This window comes from Carlito syrichta, unplaced genomic scaffold (assembly GCF_000164805.1).
Source record: "Carlito syrichta isolate Samal-C Ts95f unplaced genomic scaffold, Tarsius_syrichta-2.0.1 Scaffold145306, whole genome shotgun sequence".
Classification (NCBI taxonomy): domain Eukaryota; kingdom Metazoa; phylum Chordata; class Mammalia; order Primates; family Tarsiidae; genus Carlito; species Carlito syrichta.
Window position 1 is genome coordinate 215,782 of NW_007089402.1, and position 19,771 is coordinate 235,552.

The 19,771-nt window shown below is 36.5% G+C and overlaps 1 protein-coding gene across 2 annotated transcripts in view; it reads left to right on the forward strand.

Annotated features, from left to right (window-relative positions):
* Positions 1-19,771, forward strand: part of EMSY (EMSY, BRCA2 interacting transcriptional repressor) — a 104,033-nt gene that overhangs the window by 4,112 nt on the left and 80,150 nt on the right. The window contains exons 3-8 of one of the 2 annotated variants that reach the window (XM_008050411.1): positions 4,114-4,213; positions 5,923-5,997; positions 7,329-7,370; positions 10,763-10,938; positions 12,488-12,640; positions 15,416-15,675. In XM_008050411.1, coding sequence (XP_008048602.1) covers positions 4,114-4,213; positions 5,923-5,997; positions 7,329-7,370; positions 10,763-10,938; positions 12,488-12,640; positions 15,416-15,675 — 806 coding nt within the window. The remainder of the gene's footprint in view (positions 1-4,113; positions 4,214-5,922; positions 5,998-7,328; positions 7,371-10,762; positions 10,939-12,487; positions 12,641-15,415; positions 15,676-19,771) is intronic. The other variant, XM_021708745.1, reaches the window with a different exon arrangement.

Below are 19,771 nucleotides of genomic sequence, written 5' to 3' on the forward strand. Positions count from 1 at the left end.
GCCTCAGCCTTCCGAGTAGCCGGAATTACAGGCATGCGCCACCACGCCCGGCTGATTTTTTGATTTATTGTAGAGATGAGGTCTCGCTGCCCAGGCGGGTCTCGAACCCGCGGGCTCAGGCAATCCACTCACCTCAGCCTCCCAAAGGCGCGGGATTACAGGCTGAGCCACCGAGCCCGGCGATATAGTCAAACTTTTAGTACTAATCTGAAGATAGTTTTCTACACACTTACATGCAATTAATATAACTTGCTAAGGTGCCAATTATAAAGTTGGACTCGTGTTTATTTCACCTGCAATAATTGCGAAGCACAGACCACAAAAACAGTAGATTGGATTAGGGTTTCTGGGTTTTTGAGGCCTTGAGTTGAGAGATTATGCCTATAAATATAGAAATGGTGCTGGGCTCGGTGGCTCAGCCTGTAATCCCGCGCCTTTGGGAGGCTGAGGTGAGTGGATTGCCTGAGCCCGCGGGTTCAAGACCCACCTGGGCAGACGAGACCTCATCTCTACAATAAAATAAAAAATAATTAGCCGGGCGTGGTAGCGCACACCTGTAATTCCGGCTACTTGGAAGGCTGAGGCGGAAGGATCGCCGGAGCCCAGCAGGTTGAGGCTGCGGTGGCCAGGAGCGGCCACTGCACTCCAGTCTGGGCGACAGAGTGAGACTCCAACTCGCAAAAAAAAACTAAAAAAAGGATGATATATATATATATATATATATATATATAAATGGTAACCCTTAAGACTAAATTTAGAGTGGTGTGGGTAATGTTGCTGCCGAGCTGCTTCTATACAAAAGAAAACAGTTATCTTCCATGGTAATGCCATCTTCCTTGACCCTTTACTTTGGGAGGTGAGCCTTAATAGTGATTTACTGAAAGACATCCTCCCCACCCGTTGACTCATTATCATAACAGTGAAACCTTTGAATTGCCTACAAAGCTGTAAGTTTCAAGTTTAGAGGAGGTACTGTATTTAAGAATTAGCTTAAAATATATTTTAAAGATTAGTTTTGTCCTTTTAAAAATAGTTATAAATCACTTTAATGTAAGAAGCTAAACATATTGGTTTTACTTAAGTATAAAGAAATTGGGGTAGGTAATTTCTTTATGATATATTGAATGTACCAGTGATAGGTAAATGCTTGCTTCTCTCTATCCTACTTTTCTCCTGCCCTATTTTTATGACCATTCCTGAGTAGTAACTCTAACATGGAGTTTTACAGAATGACTGTAATTGAATGGCTGATTTGTTTAAATGGAATGGATGGAGGGCTTTATAAAAATGGTTTGGGTAGATCTTTTGTTTTTTGGGGTGTTTGCATGTATTTATTATTCATATCATTTATTATATCATTCTACTTATGTTATTAACACTACAGTAGGATGGCACCAAATATAATACCAGAAATTCAAGTAAGTTTGAGATATGTCAGATTCTGAGGTTATCTGTCAAAGTGGACATCAACAAATGTGAAAGAGGTTGGGAAGCTAGTAAGGGGCCTTGACAATGAATGAATTTCTGGTGAAGGGCAAGAGGTGACTTGAATCCAGTAGCTGTGGTAACTTGTGTTGTGAGTCCCAGTTTTGTGTGTGTGTGAGCTTGCCTTCTCTCTATTTTGTGCATGACTCTTAGTTAGTATTGAAATGTCAAAAGTTTTTGTCATATTCTTTAGTTAATTTTGTTTTCTCTGAAATTGTGTCTTGATCATTATAAATTATGCAGGTCAAAAGTGAACTTTTACTTTTTCCTTAAACTACTTCCTCCCTGATCTCTTTATTTATTTTTATGGCATTGCCTTTCTCCTAAACATTTTGCAAACTGCAAAACCTGATTCTTTTTCTTCTACCATTACTTCCACAGTCAGTTACTGAGTCCTATCAGAAACTTTTTAGACTAGAATTAGAGGCTTTGCTCAGTCTGACCACAAACTACTTTTTCATTTTTACCTTTCTCTATTCCCTTGTATGTGTGAACTAAGATCTTTTAAATAGTTAGTCTATATATTTTTTAGGTGCCTTGTTGGATTTTAATCACTTTGAGGATAGGGAGTTTGCTCCTATTCTCCATGGTACCTTGTAGTAGTATTGTTCAGTTAGCGGTTCGACTTGAATTAATGACTCTCCAAGTACAGACATGTTTTTACTTCCATTAGGGTAAAACCCTCAAACATAGTCATGGTTACTAGAAGTACTGCGCAATAATATGAAACATTATCTGCTCTTTTCCTGTATTTCTTTTGTACATTTGCATCTCCCCCAACACAATTCTCTTTCTGATTAAAGCTTATACTTTCAGACTAGATGATGTGTTTCTTCTCTGTGTCTTAACCACTGTGTATACACTGTATCATAATTGTCTGATGACTTGTTTCACTGTAGCTCACTATTCTAGAGTTAACTTCTTGAAGAAGGATTTAGCACACTATTTAAGGTATATCTATCTATCGATAGATAGATAGATATACACAATACTGATTTGTTAACTAACATAGTATTCCATAAATGGGAACATAAACATTTAGAGTATAGTGAATACTTAGTTATCCCTACTGCCTTTCTGTATTCTCTTTTGGATCTGATAAAAGTTTCCTGGAAGTATTTCCTTTACTACTCTCAGCAGCAGAGCTCATGAAATATCTGTAATAATATCCAGCACGGGTTGAACATACAGGATGTTTACCTTGGAGTAATTCAGTTGGACCAGACATTACTATTTAATGTAGTCAGTCCACTTTTCTATATAAAGCTTTCTTTTGATAGAACTGTAAATAATATGAACTGAATGAGATTACCAGTTTATTTTCAGTGTAGTACCTAGTCTGTGGACATTCATATATTCATTAGTTTCTGTTCTGTGTCAGGCATTGGCAAATAGCAAATATTTATAGGAACTTGTATTTGAAAATAACTCTAGACATTTATTTCCCACCATTCTAGTTTGCTAGAGAGTTGCAGGCTTTGTCTGAGGGTTGCAGGCTTTGTCTGAGCTCTCTCAGGTGTTCTCTTGGTAGCTTAGCTGGGGACTAGGCTCAACTGAAAGACTTCTCTCTTTGTGTGGCCTTTCATTCTGGGCTTCTTCACACGTTGGTGATCTCAAAGTTTCAAAAGAGTAAGGCCCAGAGTGCAAGTGCTTAGTAAAGTTTCTGTTTACATCATGTTTGCTGATGTTCCATTGGCCAAAACAAGTCACGTGCCAAGCTTGTAGTCTATGTGGGAGAAGAAATTCCCCAAGGCTGTGTGGGAGAAGACATCCCCTAGGACTACAATGGGAGTCAAGCATGGTTCATTGGGAGCTGTTAGGGACTTTTGGTTTTATATTTTTACCAGTCCTAGGGACTGGTGGTTTTATTTCATAATAACTGTTTCTGTGGAAAGAGTCAAATGAAGCTCTCTGGTATTAGGATTCAGTATATTATGTCCTGGTTGCTATGGGAACATTTTGTTTCCAAATTAGTCATTTTGGTGATGGTTTTTATAGATGTGGAGGATCTTTCTTCCGGAGGGTACCTACAAAGTCCCTTCTAGATAAGGAAACAGGTTTAGAGATGAGAAAGGACTTGCCCAAGGTTACACAACTAGTAAGTGGCAGTGCTGGAGCCAGAATATTTTGTTCTAATATTTTATCTATTGTACGGTACTCACAGTTTTCTCAACCCAGGAGGAAGGTGGAATATAATTTGAATTCTTAGGCCTAAGGAACTAGTTAAAAAATTTGATTAGTGAAGGTATCCTCTTTCAGTAATGCTAAAAACTTCTCTTATCAACTTTATGACATCACTTGCCTGTTCCCAGTTGTTACCTCTTCTCGGTGTTTGTGATACATGTTCTTCAGTGACAATGTGTGAAACAAAATAGCTACTGTTAAATTTTTCTACCTAAACATTTTACATACATGACTTCTGTGGGGCAAAAAAACCCCAAATGATATATAATTATAAAAGTTACATTTTAATGTTATTAGATAAAATTTTTGAAAGGAATTTAAAGATATATTTGCATTTGATTTATTTTTAGGTGTTTTTTTTTTTTGCCCTGAAGCTTCACTGTACATAGCTATAGTATTAAAATATTTAAGGCTTATTTTGATAAAATAATTTTCTTCTTTTAGAATTGGAGGCATATGCTGGAGTTATCAGTGCACTTCGGGCACAGGGGGATCTCACCAAAGAAAAGAAAGATCTTCTTGGAGAACTCTCAAAAGTTCTTAGGTAAATTATCATAAAAGTTTATGAGATATGACTCTAGAAATTTCATTTTGAAGGGTTTCATTACTTTTTACTCTCAAGTTTAAGAACAGAGGTATTCAGTTTGTTAGTACTTAGAAATCCCATTCCAGTTGTGAGCTCTGTCACAGAAAATTATATAACTTGTTATTGGGTAATCCAATCAGAAAGGGTTTAAGGCAGCTTATTTTTATTTTGGACCATCTGGGAAAGGGAGGTGCTTTTGACATAGGTGAAGGAAAGAACTGCTGATAGCAACAGGATGCAAAGATACAGACTGGCATTTGTTGAAGAGAAGAGGGGTGCAAGGAAGATGTCTTAATTTCTGTAAGTGGGTGGTGATTATGCAGGCCAGGCCTTATGCATGATTTATCCCTTCAGCTTCCCACTAGAGGGGTGCTTCAATTTAGTGAAAAATTGTAATGAAAGGGTTTCCTTGGTACTTTGCCTTGGTTCATTTTAACATCTTAAGCTTTTTCAGAAAACGTCGTGTTTTAACTGACGTTTCTAAAACCATTTTGTATTATTGTTTTAAGTGAAAACATGGGAGAGGCTTTCCCTATTATTTAAGTAATATTAATATAGGGATGTTATTAAGCCAAATTCTCAGTCTTATTGTTTTCATAGTTAACAATCTATTTGTTTGTTGTTTATATTTCCTCGTAAATTCTGCTTTCTAGTCCCTTAAATATTTTATTTGCCGGGCGCAGTGGCTCAAGCCTGTAATCCCAGCACTTTGGGAGGCCAAGGCGAGAGAATTGCGTGAGCCCAGGGGTTCGAGACCAGCCTGGGCAACTTGGTGAGACCTTGTCTCTACGATAAATCAAGAAAAACTAGCCGGGCGTGGTGGCGCACACCTGTAGTTCCAGCTACTTGGAAGGCTGAGGTGGAAGGATCAGCTGAGCCCAGCAGGTTGAGGCTGCGGTGGCTGTGAGCGTGCCACTGCACTCCAGCCTGGGCGACAGTGAGACTCTGACTTTAAAAAAAATGTTTTACTTAGTTGTAAAGAATACAGTTGGAAGAGTAGTATTCATCTTACTGTGTATTTGTGAATGGAATGGGTGTTATTAACTTCATGTGTTTAATCAGGATTAATGTAAACACATTTTTACCATTGGTAACATGATAAAATGTTGAAGACCCACTGCTGAAGTATTGAGTAATACAGGAGTATTACCCTGGTGCTAAATTTTTTAGCATACAACCACAGGAAACAGATTATCTTGCTACTCTCATTTCTTTATTATATTAATTGTACATAATGTTATAGACTCTTAATTTTTAGAAAAGACCTTGGAAGAACTTCTTCTGAGTGCCAAAATCCTCTTCTCACCAGTCATGATTAGGAGGTCATTCAGCATCTGTTTGCATGTTTGGATAACAGGAAGCTGCTAATCTTGTTCATAATCTGACATTTCTGAGATTTGGAAATAATACCTTGATATCAAGCTGAACTTGTTTTCCTATGATTTCTAATTTGCAACTAATTCTTCCTGCAGTTACACAGAATTAGCATGAATCCTTTTCTAAGATGTTAAAGCATTTGAAGATATATATTAGGCTCCTGTCTATATCTTTTCACAAAGCAATCTTGTTTCCCCTCCCCAAACAAAATGTTGACTTAAACATTAATAAAAGTGTAGAAAAGAGCCGCCTGCTTGGCAGAGTTCTATAATGGCTATTTTTCTTCATAGCATCTCAACAGAACGCCACCGTGCTGAAGTTCGGAGAGCAGTAAACGATGAACGGTTAACAACAATTGCACATAAGTAAGCCATTAGTCATACCACCCCTGACTTTTTATGACATAGTATAAAGTAGTTTTGAAACAGTCTTCCTATTGTATAGCATATTCCTGAGTCTTTTATCTTCATAACAATATCTCTGTACTCAGGGATACTGACCATAGCAGAAAAGTGGTGTTAACTGTTTATTTAGTTGCTTTTTTTACATTTGGTTAGGCAAGCTTTAAGTACTCAGCTCAAATCCTGTTACAATGTAATCTCTGTATAACTTAAGACCACCACAATTTAACAGATGATACATAACTTGAAGCAAAGTTCAATAACAGAGTAGTATGCCCCCTAAAATTAACAGCCCCTTAGAGGTTCTTTGTAATGGTATTTGATATGTTATTGCTTTATACATAGGCATCATAATTTTTTGATATCTGGGCATTATTTTATGTATTTTGAGATTCAGAAAAATGTGTAAAATGCATGTTTGCTTTTAAGAAATATGAATGTAACAGCTCAGTTTATTTTAGAAAGTCAACAAAATAAAATGATTAAGAATTCTTATCAAATGATAACTGTTTCACAGGTGGGGTAGAGGGTGGTGGAGGACTGAGGACAGGGATCAAGCCTTAACTGAGTATGCATGGAGACAGTGCCTCCTAAAGAACAGAAAGGAATAGAAATTAGCCTTTACATGTTGGACAAGAGGATAGAAACATTTTAAGAAAGATGTTATAGGATAGCTCATTTGTTTTTAATTTCTGTTTTAATGTGAAATACAACTAAAGAAAAAATTGAGTGTATTTTCATAATGCGATAGCTTTTTAAACATTGTTTTTAAACCAATTAGTAGTATTAGAATTGACCCCAAGGATCCATTAGTTTCATGTTGTGCTTCACTGTCCCTCATTTTACTTAATGTAAAATGGGGTGCTACCTTTTTGACAGCATAGTTTGAAGGTTTAGCTGTTTATTCTGGAATTTTGAGATTCTTCAGAATATGCACTGTAGAAATTTCAAAATTTTCCATTAGAGACAATTAGTATTTCTTCAGGCTAACATGGTTGAAACAGTCAAATGTTTAATGTGTTCCTTTAATTTACTTTACACTTCTGAATTGGGTTGTTCTAGAAGTAATGATAACTGAGCCTAGTTTCTAATTCGAGAACTAGTAATAGGACATTTATGTGCTAGATAATAAAGTAGTAAGCGATAGCTTGCATTCAGAGGCACTTAGAAACAAATTAGTACTGTGGAAGCATTGGAAGAGTATTGTGGGGCAATTAGTTGTAAGTTGATGCGTCAGTTTCATACTTAAAGGATAACATTTATTTAGTCTCCTTTTCCTTTTTTCCCCTTTAAAGAATGAATTTATCCTTATATTTGGGTGAAAGACCAAGTTACAGGTATGCAAATAGGTTATTATTATTTCAGGCTTTTTCTTGTATTTATTTCCAAATTGAAGCTCTCAATTATTCAGGGGCACATTATTCCATTTATGAATTAACCATGCCCCTTGCTTTTCCTTTTCTTCCCCTCCTCCCCCTCCTGATGCTGCCCACCCTTTAGCCATTTTGCTGCTTGGGAGTACCTCTAGTCAGAGGGTGGGAAGGGAGAGGAGGTGAAAATTTTAATTAGTCATTTTACTGCCTGTTAGTTGTCCTGGAGAAGGTTTGGTGGAAGAATTTACAAGTATTTGCCAAAATGTTTTTGGATTATTTATGAGTTTCTTTAATCTATTTAACCTCTCCCTTTCCCTCCTCTCTCCATTAGCATGGATAATTGAGAGTTGGCTTTTATCTGCCTGTGTTTTCCTCTTTTTTCTCTCCTTTCTGATTTCTTTTAATACATGAATTTCATTTTTTTGAAAAGAGTTTACATCAGTGTATAATTTTAAGCTTCTTAGGTTTTTCTGTAGCCCTGTTTTAATATTTTGTATTATCATTTTAGTTTGACCAGACGTTGTATTTACTTGTTGAGCTCAAGGGTCAGTGAGTGGGGATTGGTGAGGAACGAGCAGATCCCTCATTCTCTCCATCTCCTCTGCCTTCTTCCCCTCAGAAGTAACAACTGAGCTTAGTTCCAAAGATTAACTATAGGAAGGCTTTATACTCTGAGCCTGAAAAAACAACTGGAGGAATGCATCTGAACTGACTGCATTCCCTTTCTCCTCTCCCTTCCCTCCCCCACTCAAAACAGCAGTTTAGGCCAGAAGGAATGTAGTTGAAAGGTGGTGAGAAAGCCTAGAAGATTGAACACAAAGGAAGGGGAACAAAAGGAGTGGGGTATCTGGTATCAAAGGAAAGCCTTTCTTGTGGCTTGAAGCAGAACACGCGTTTATTATTGGCACCAGGCCACTTAAGTTTGATACTCTAATCAGTTTTGAATTATGTCAGAATGCTGCAGTATTAAAACCTTGGATGTCAAGGAGCTTCAGATTTTTAAAATTGGACCACTCTTGCCCACATTGTCTCTAGAGTTAGAAGAAAGTGGCTATCTGGGATATCTACTCTTTTAAACCTTTCCCCATCAGTCAAACATCCACAACTCATACAGTATGAGTTTCTGTGTGAGGTTGAAGGTTTCTTACTGGTGCCTTGCACACCAAAGGATGCGAGGGCCAGGGAAGTTTCATCAGTATCATCTTAGATTTCTCAGAAGAGGGACTAGAGCAAGGTTTCCCTTGTCACATGCAGTATAAATAGAGAGACATTCTTACGCTGAGACTAAAGTATCCCAGTGAAGCCCTGCAGGAAGATGTTTGGTTTACAAAATTTAGTTTAAATGACTTGTGCAACTAATGCATATTTACACGTATATCTTCATTACTAAGCAAATAGGAATTTTTAATCTAATTCTAACACATTTAATTTTTCACTCTCAGAGTTTGAGCATGTTTGCATGAGTGGAAATTTGGAAGATTTAAAGATCTTTCTAAAAGTTGCAGTTGTGTCTTTTGCACTGCACGTTTTGTCTTTTCAATAGCATATATTCATGTGCTTCAAATTATTAATCTTCCATAATTTCTGCTGCCATTTAAACAATACACCAGGTAAGTGTAGACATCACTTTTTTTGTGTGGTAAACTCTCATGAAGCAAGTTTATCAGTGAGTCAAATAAAACAATAGCAAACTAGGAGTAAGCTAAGAAAATGCTGAATAGCTTTTAGCTTTTTTTTCCCTCTAATAATTAGTTATAGCCCCTTTCTGTCTCTCATTCTTGTTCGTACCATTTTTTTCTTTCAAAACAGCATCAACTTAGAGATTATGTAATAATAAATTTGTGAGGGCTATAGGGGTTTTAGGAACTCCTCTTTTCCCTGTCTTAGGTAGGTCTGTGTTAAACCATGAGGGAATTTACAGATTTTCCATAGTAACCCAATTAGATTCATCGACTCCTAGACTTACATTCTGAATGGAACTTACATCTTTTTAAAGTTGTAAAAGTAATTTACTCATTCACTGAAAGTTGATAGTAATTCAACAGCCCTAATTGGTTTACATCAAAGGCAACCCATCTGAAAAATTTTGTACTTTGTACTTACTTGGCAGATAATTTCAGTAGTAGGATTAAGCTTATTGAAGGAGACATTTACTGATTGTATGTCCTTAGGCAAGTTATTTGACCTCTCTATGACTCAGTTTCATCATCTATAAAATGGAAATAATACTACCAACTTCATAGAATTGTTGAGGGTCAATAGATATACAATATTTAGAATAATGCTTGACATATAGTAAGTGCTTAATGTTAACTGTCATCATTACCATCATCATCACCACCATCACCATTATTCCACTGCCCACTAACAAGGGCTGTTTGTATACTTCGGATCTGAATCTGAAGCATCAGTGGACATAAGAGTCTTGAACTCTAAGATGGGTTGATGAATCTATGGTTTCAGAAATATTTCTGATTTAGTGAAGAGATTGATTATTTCTGGGTGAATTTTAAACTTCCACACTAATCATTAGTCAGGGTCTTTCATGGAGCCAAGTCAAGAGAAGTGATACAACTACCTTTTGATATTTCAACCTCTGATTGGATTCTGGAGATAAAATTTTCTCAAGAAATTTAGGGTAGAAAGGCTGAGAGTAGGTTCTGCTTCAGGATAGAGTCCAATTAATTGCCTCTTAGAGTGAAGGGAGGTATAAATAAATAAAAATAGTGGCAGTTTTCTTCCAGTGTCCTCAGATCTAGTCTATTTTTGTCAGGAATATAATAACATAATACATTGTCAGTGACACATGCGGTTATATATACAACCCTCTTCTGTCCTTTACTACTTAGTTCCCCCTCGTTTACTGCCTCAGTTTCCCTTGTTTGAAAGCCTTAGAACCTCTGGCCATGCAGGCAATTAGATAATTTAATAAATGCAGTTAATTCCATCCTTAAGTATTAAGGAAAATCTGATTTTAAAAATTATCAGTGCCTTTTACTTTCTTGCTTTAGTTACAAAATTAAGTTCTAAAAGTTGGTACTAGTTTTCATTAGTGATAGCAAATTTAAATTAATGAAACCAAAGTCATTATTTATTTAGTTTACTCTTTTTCATAGTTTAATTTATGTTCATGATAAAACTAAGATTATAGAATAAAATTTTTAAGAACCCAAGTATGTGACATTCCTTGAATTCTAATTATTTATAATTTTAATCTTGCTTGCTTAAAATAAAGCCTCTCCTATTCACTCAGGGCACTTTTTATAATTCAAAAAGTAATATTTGTTTGAGAAAATATATTTGATTTGTTTTTAGTGATTGAGAATCCTTGTAGCAGCACTTTCTTTTTTGTTTAGTATGTCTGGACCTAATAGCTCTTCAGAATGGTCCATTGAAGGTCGTCGATTGGTACCATTGATGCCCCGGCTGGTTCCCCAAACTGCCTTTACTGTAACGGCTAATGCTGTTGCTAATGCAGCTGTCCAGCACAATGCATCTCTTCCAGTGCCTGCAGAAACAGGAAGCAAGGAAGGTGAGTAGAAAAATATTTTGGTGTTCGAGATAACTTTTCTCAGAATCTTCAAGAAAAGTCTTATTTTTTATTTATTTTAATCCCAGTGTTGAAAGGTTATGAAACATAGTGGGAAACTGTGATTCTGAACCTAAAAACTGCCAGGTTTTTAGTTTCAGACAAAATTAAATCTTTCTTTTGTTGACCATATGAATTATGTTAATCACAAAATTGCAGAAACCTTCTAGGAATGAATTTTTGATATCAGTGTATCTTGTTAGAAGTGAATAGGAGGCCTTCGTGGATGACGTTAGAAAATAAATAAGTTGACAGAGTCATTTAACTGCTAAAAAATGATGCTGAACTGATAGCTTTAGAAAATAAAGCTCTGTTTTCGCTTTCTGAAATGAGTGATGTGTGCTGCTTCTCTGTAATGGTCAATGTGCTGAATCCATTACCTGACAGAAGAACTTTCTTATTGATATTTAATCTATTTTAAAAATCCTTGAATTTTCTTGAGTCCACCAAGAGTAGTATTAAGTTTGAGAGAGCATACAGTATTTGGATTGACTCCAGTGGCTTAGTTTGGTGTTGCATGACAGTGACCCTGAAAGCAATGCATTTGTCAGATTACTCTAGGGAATTGTCTTTGCTTGCCTAGCAATGGGCTGTGGAGTAGAGTGAGACTCTCTTCATGCATGCCAGGCTCTGTTTTATTTGGAGGAAGACAGTTATCATTGTGCAAACTTGGCCTTCATTGGGTTCCTCTATCTACCATCTCTCTGGTAGGTAGAGTGGAAAGAATGTAGGGTTTTTACTAGTCAGATCCATGCTTGATTCTTAGTTTGTCATTTCCTATCTATGTGACCTCCAGCAAATCTTAGCTTCTGTGAGCCTTGGGTTCCTCATCTTTAAAATGAGGATGTGACATTGTGAGAATTAGTGAAAATGTATGGAAAGTATTTAGCATAGAGCGTGGTACTCATAAACGGTGCCTATAAACTACTCTTGCTGTTGAACTGTGCCTTCATTGAATGATTAATTGAAATATGATGTTGTCATTATTTGAGTTATTGTTGCACTGTTTGGATAGTCAATGACTTGTGAGTTGATTTATATAAAATAATCTTACCTTGGTTCTCTCCTAGCAGCTGTGTTGGAAATTGTTATAAGTAGGGAAAAATGATCCATACTCCATCACTGATGCTGCTATTAGTATTAAAAGGGAGTACAAGTACATGCTTGTTGTCCAGCTCCTGCCATGAGTGAAAAATGATTTTTGTTTTTCTCAGTATAGTTTTAAACTTGTTTTCTTTGTAACTGCATTCTTCTCCAGTGGCAATGTCACTTGTAGACAAGCTGTTAAAATACTTGGGGAAAACCCATTTAAGTGATGAGTTTCTGGAAAGCTTATTACTACCTTTTAATCTGTGGACCTAATACTTGGTACAGGACTTTAACTTCACATCACATGAAAATGTTAAAACTGGCCTGCAATAAAAATAATTTTTCTGTATGCCTGGACAGTTTTGGTGAAAGTTAACAGCAAACTTTTTTATCGTTCCTTCAGTAGTGGTTTGCTATTCCTACACAAGTACCACGTCAACCCCAACCTCTACCCCTGTTCCAAGTGGCAGCATAGCAACGGTTAAGTCTCCAAGACCTGCCAGTCCTGCCTCCAATGTAGTTGTCTTGCCAAGTGGAAGTACTGTTTATGTCAAAAGTAAGTGATACTCTCAGTGTTATCAGGGCCATCTTGGCTAAATGCTGCAGTATAGGCTCCTATTCGATCTGCTTTTCCTGGATTAAATCATTGGTCCACTAGTTATTAGCAGTGATTAGTTTTTGAGGGTTCTAAATAATTTCTTTCTTTACATATGACTTGGTGTATATTGCTTTTTAATCAGTTCTGGGGTTTGAGAAATGACTTCTTTTTTGTTCTCTGTGGGTAATTTTCCTTTGAACAGTGCTATCCTTCAATAATTTACTTTTTTGCTTGTCATGGAGTAGAAATGTAATGAAGAGAGACTGAAGAAATGTGCTTATGTGATTTATTCAATGTTTACTCGTATAATTTTAATCTTTGTACTATTTTCTTAAATTATTTTATATAATGTATTATCCAACTGTTAGATTTGGTGAAGCATTCTATCTTTTATATTTTTAGTTGACTGTAATTTTTAAAAGTTTCTTTTATTTGCAGTTTTAAATTGCTTTATTCTACCCTGTGAAACATTTTGACGTCCAGTTCACTTTTTAATTTTTGATTTCTATTATTGTCAGTGTTGCTTTATATTTTATTTTAAAATTTATTTTGTTATTATTATATTTTAACTTACAAAGAAAACAGGTTGATATGACTCACCATTCTGTGGTTGGAAAGTTCAAGATCGGGTGAGGCCCTTACACTGCTTCAACTCATCATGGACAGTGGAAAGGGAGTGGGCGTATGCGTATGGAAAGAGAGGGAGCAGGAGAAAGAGACTAAGGAAGCGAGAATTTTTTTAGTTTATTTTTAATTTAATTTTTTTTTTGACTCGGACTTTCACTCCATTACCCTGGCTGGAGTGCAGTGGTGATGTCACAGCTCACTGCAGCCTTGAACTCTTGGGCTCAGGTGATCCTTCAACCTTAGCCTCCTGAGTAGCAGGGACTACAGACATTCGCTACCATGTCTGGCTAACTTTTTTTGATTCTTTTTTTTTGTAGCGATGAGTGCTCGCCATGTTGCCTCAGCTGGTCAGGTCTTGAACTCTTGGCCTTATTAATCCTCTTGCCTTGGCCTCCCAAAGTGCTGGGATCACAGGCGTAAGCTACTGCATTCAACTGGTGTTTTAATTTAATTTTTTGCTTTGTTTTACTGTCATCTGGAGATCATTAATATTTGATTTTTATTTCTTTGTAACTTTTAGAGGCAGAGTTTACTGTTTTAGAAAGAAATGATTCCAGGTCATTGTTTTTAAATTAGGGCTGAAAAATCGAAGGTGTAAGGAGTTATAGTTTATTACCAGTTTCATGAGTCATGCCATATACTTTTTAAATATCTACTCTGTAGAGATTTTCTACATAGGTTGCTATGTTTTATGATTTTCACTTGATTTTTAAAAAGTCTGCAAAAGCAGTTGAAGCTTTATGTAGTTCATAAAAAAAAAAAACAGAATCTAGGACTATTAAGTAAATATCTGATTTCTATGGATTTAGCAAGGCAGTCTTTTAAAATAATTGTAGAGAGTTATTTTTTAAAATCATGTTTTGTTTTTGAGTTGGAGTCTCACTCTGTCACCCAGACTGGAGTGCAGTGGCTGCTCCCCCAGCCACTGCAGCCTCGACCTGCTGGGCTCCGGCGATCCTTCCGCCTCAGCCTTCCAAGTAGCTGGAACTACAGGTGCACACTACCACACCTGGCTAATTTTTTTTGACTTATTGTAGAGATGAGGTCTCGCCAAGTTGCCCAGGCGGGTCTCGAACCCGTGCGCTCCGGCAATCCACTCACCTCAGCCTCCCAAAGCGCGGGATTACAGGCTGAGCCACCGAGCCTGGTTTAAAATCATTTGTTTAAATACTGAAAGTGTATCTCAAACATGAAGATACCGTTTAATATAATATGTAGTTTTAATTAACAGGAAGTTTATTGCTTTATACTCAGAAGTCACACAGACATTAGTTTGGAATGTAATCATTTCTTCATCTAACTTTGTATGTGCAAGGCACTATACTGGGGAAACAGACCAGTAAGGATTAGTCATTGGGGCTCCCAGAGCCCCTTAATAATGGGAGATATGTAGACAAACAATCACATTGCCATTTGGCAAGTGGTATAACTCAGGGAAGATGGGAATTAGCTTTGCTTAGGGGAGTAAGGGAAAGCTTAACTGAAGAGGTAGCTTGCAGGGTTATGATTGCAGGATGGTGAAGAGGTCATTGGTGGTAGATGAAATTCTCCAAAGAACAACAGTCTATGGATACCCAGAGATGGATAGAATGTGACAAGGTGGCATTGGGGAATGATGAGCAGTTCAGCATGCCAAGATTGTAGGGGTGCTCAGGATTGGCTGTAGCAGGATATTGTATTCTTGGAAAGCTGTGGGGTCTTGAATTATATGGTAATGATTTTGTACCTCATCTTGTAGGGAGATAAAAACTACTAAAGGATTTTAGGCAGTGCATAGATATGATCAAACATGAAATTTTGTAACTAGCATTAGGATGGTGGGTAGAATGGAAATGGAGAAACCAGAAACATAGACATCTTTTAGGGATTTGTTGCCAAGATACAGGCAGGAGATAAGAAGGCCTGACATGGAATAGTGGCTGTAGGTTTAAAGAAAGGTGGAAGGCATTCAGAGACCACATCTCTGAAGGAGGATTCATAGAACTTACTGTCTGATCGGCCATAAGAGAGAGAAAGAAGTCAAGGATGACTTGACAACACAAAAATAAAGAGTAAAATGCAAGATAAGTTTGGTATAAATATAGCAGTTTTGTTATTGCCCTTCAGGTGTAAGCTGTTCAGATGAAGATGAAAAACCCAGAAAACGAAGGCGAACAAACTCTTCTAGCTCCTCTCCTGTTGTCCTAAAGGAAGTTCCAAAGGCTGTTGTTCCTGTCTCAAAGACAATCACTGTGCCTGTGAGTGGTAGCCCCAAGATGAGCAACATCATGCAGAGCATTGCCAACTCCTTACCACCCCACATGTCTCCTGTGAAAATAACCTTTACTAAACCGTCAACACAGACGACAAACACAACAACACAGAAGGTATGTGGTGGAAGGGAGTCTCTGCCTGCCAATTTTTCTTTCAGAAGTTGTGATTCAGATTTAATAAACATGCACTGAGTGCTTACTATGTGCTTGGCATTATGCTGGGTATGTTCACATCTCTTTGTTTAATTTTACACATAAAGCTATAGGATAGGTATTATTTCACTTTTGCAGATGAGACACAGTGGTGCTAAATGACTTGCCTAATGTGACACAGCTAGCAGATCTCCTGCTTCTAAGAATTGTGTTCTATTTTATAATTGTAGTGCCATTTGGAAGAAAATTAAAATAGAAAAAAATTTTCCAACCTATATTTTTATGGCCTTACTTTGGGAACTGAGTTTTTGCTTTGCCAAAGCAATAACATTGTCAGAGTTAAGTGTTTCATAGAAGAAAAGAAGGATCTAAGGAAGTGAATAATTGTATCTTTTTAATCTTCTTTTTAAATTCTGTTTATTCTATTACTAATTTATTCCCAAATTTTCTCTAAATATGTTCAAGTCATTAGTATTCTGTTAGTTTCATATTATTAGAGCCCTCTGTTTTTCCCATGGTAGTCTGGACTCTGATGACTCTCCAGGCTTGTTGTACACCTTGACCATCATTCTGATCTTCTCCTTTGTTAGTTCATTTACTCATTTTGCTAGAGCATATCCTCTAGTGACTTGTTACATGTGTGGATGGAAAGTAAATTTTTTGAGATCTTGCATGGTAGACTACATTTCTTTATTCTGCCCTCTCATTTTCTTGTTGATTTAGTTAGGTAAAGTATTCTAGGTTAGAAGTAGTTTTCCTTGCGAATTTTGAAAGTTTTGCTCTGTTGGTTTCTGGTTTCCCGTGTTGCTTTTGGAAAGTTCAATGCCATTTTAAATTCAGATCCTGTTTTTCTCTTTGAAAACTTATAGTAACTTTCAGAGTTCTGAAATTTCAAGGAAATGTTCCTTGATATGTGTCTTTATTTTTATCCATTAGGTTATGTACTCAGTGGACCCTTTTATTGTGGACACTCATGTCCTTCAATTATGGGCAATTTCTTGTGTCATTTCTTTCATTTTTCTATTTTTTTCTCTTTTTGGACCACCTATTATTCACCTACTGAACTGCCTGGATTGATCCATTAATTTTCTTTTCTCACTCCCATTTTCCACTTGTTTGCATTTTTTTTCCTTCTTTAATGTAACTGTTAGAAGCCTGGATTTTGGAACTAGACTTCCAGGATTCAAATTCCAGCTTTTGCCACCTACTAGCTATGTGAATGTGGGAAAACTAAACTCTGTACCTACATTTTCTCGTCTGTAAAACAGGGAAAACAACATATGTTATAGCATTTTGGGGTGCAAATAAATGAGATAATATAAAAAACAGTTACAACAGAGGCTAGCTCATAGTAAATGCTCTGTAAATATTATTATTTTCTTTATCATTTGGCTTTTTTCTTCACTACATCTATGGAATTTTTCATTTTTGCTCTCATATTTTAAATTTCTAGTAACTCTTTTTCTCTGAAACCTCCATTTTTAAAATCTAGCATCCACCTTTTGTCACTACCGGGCACTGTAGCTATGCCTGTAATCCCAGAACCTTGGGAGGCCAAGGCATGAGGACTGCTTGAGCCCAGGAGTTTGAGACCTACCTGTGCAACATAGTGAGACCTCATCTTTATAAAATATAAAAAAATTAGCTGGGTGTGGTGATGTGTGCCTGTAGTTATAGCTATTTGATGTTGAAGCAGAAGGATAGCCCGATGCCAGGAGATTGCAGTGAGCTGTGATTGTACCACTACACTTTAGCCTGGGCAACAGACTGAGACCCCAACTCAATCAATCAATCATCAGCAAGCAAGCAAGCGTCCTACTCTTTTATAGAATCATATTCTTTGATGATATTCATGGTACTTTTAAAACACGTTTTCTTCTTTCATGTTTCTTACCTTTAAGCTCTTTTTATCTATTTATCTTGATCTCTTTTATTTCAGTTTCCTTAAGTATCTGGCTGCCTGCTTATGAATGAAAGTAAGCACTAAAAAAATGACAGAAAGCTCTGTGTGTATGGGTGTGACATGTTGACTGGTGACTTTCATTGTAGATTGATTGACCTAGTTGGACTCTTTTGTTGAGAAACATCCACTACCCTTTCACCTCCACCTTGTGTCACTGTCTTTAGGGCATTTTCTTGGACTGGTCATATTCCTCAGAGGAGGATAGTCCAGTCTCCTGCCTTGAGGAGTATAAGCCTGGCTGCCAGTGTTTGGGGAGTAAGTGGAGAGAAAGTGCTGGGTGAGCTCAGCATTCATTATGCAGGCTTTTTTTAACCCCTCTGTTTTCAGTGTACCTGCTCCCCTCCAGCTGCACCTGGTGTCATCACATTCCCTTGTTAGTCTCCCTTAAGAGAGAAAATTCTTAACCTTCCTTTGCAGAGTGGGGGAGGATAGCAAGGGATCTAAATGCTTCTTAAACCAATTTTTAACTATTTTTCCTCTCTTTAGTTGCACTTTTACTCTCACTTCAGAAGTATCTGGTACTCTCAATTCCTGAGTCTTTCTGGGATTCAGTCATGCAGATTGTCCTATTTTTTGTTCTTCTGTTTGATTTCCACTTTCTTGGAGATGCTTGATCTGTTATTGCTAGTCTGTTTTCCAGTTTTTGAAACTTTATGTTGTTGTCTCTTTTTTGTTTTGACTTACAGGTTTATGTGCCTCTTCCCTCTAAAAAAAATCCTTTCATACTATTTGAGGGAGACTTTGGGGAGAGTGGAGGTAAATTCTGTACTCAGTATATGGTCTTTCCACCAGTGACATCTTTAGTCCCGTGATAACGTTCCTTTAAAGAACCTCCTTGAGTTTCCTGGAAAGATGTCATTACACTCTATAGAAAAAAAATCATTATTTTCTTAATAACTAGAAGTGATAATGAACTGATACATGGGGTATAATTTTATTTTTAATCTGAGGTTGGGGATTATGATGCAGTATTAAGATCAAATGAAAATTTTTGTTGTCAAAGATTGCTGGGTTGGAAATCCAGCTCTTCTAGTATGACCTAAGTCTCTCTAAATCTGTTTCCTCATCTATGAGATGAAAATAATGCCAATCTTATGGAGTCATTGTGAGGATTAAGTGAGATTGGATAAAAAGTATAAAGTATATACTCAACAAATGTTAGCTTCTTTCCTTTCCAGATATTTTATAGAAAGCAGTGTTTTGTTTATTTATAATGCTGATTAATAAGCTGTTCCAAATAAGTGGATTTATCAGTTCACTGAAGTTTATTTCTTAAAACACAGAAATTAAAATACTAAATTTGATTACTTCTTGAATGTTATACTGAGCATAATTTTTAAATTTTTATTTGATAATTCCAAGATAATCTTTCCGAGTGTCACTTTTCATATACTGTTATGGTTGTTGCTTTCTTGGCTGGCCGGCCCTACATTAGATGGCATCAACTGCTATACTCTGAATATTTAGGTTTACTTAGTAACGTTTTTACTTCATTGCTGGATCTTATTTTCTCAGTAAATTCTTCTCTCTTCCCTCCTACTTGTCTTCTCTTTTAATTTGGTATTTGAGAAGTAGTAAAGCAAACCTATAGCTAAAAGATCACTTACCTCTCATCCATATCCTTCTGTTCCCTTATTCTTTTATTTTTAGTCGCTATACTTATAACCAGTTGACATTATATTGCAGTTACTTATCTTCTATTTCATGCATCGACTATAAGTTGCAAAAGGGCAGAGATTTTGTCTTATCACTGTATTCTCTAGCGTTTAGAACAGTGCTTGCTATATAGTAGGTGCTAATTATTATTTGTTGAGTGAATGAACGAATGAATGAAGGAATAAATATAACTGGTTCCATTACTGGTTTTGCCACCTCTCTTGAGCCTCAGTTTCTTTATAAAATAAAGATGATAATGGTCCTTCTTAGAGTGACTAGGAGAATTAAATGAGACAATTCATAGAACATACTTAACATAGTACATATAATGAGTGCTTAGTAAATGTCACTCCATAGCATTTTATATAAGTCTTCCTTGGTAGACTTATGTAAAAATATTTGTAATAGATGGGTGCTCACCAATAAGTGAAGTTTGTG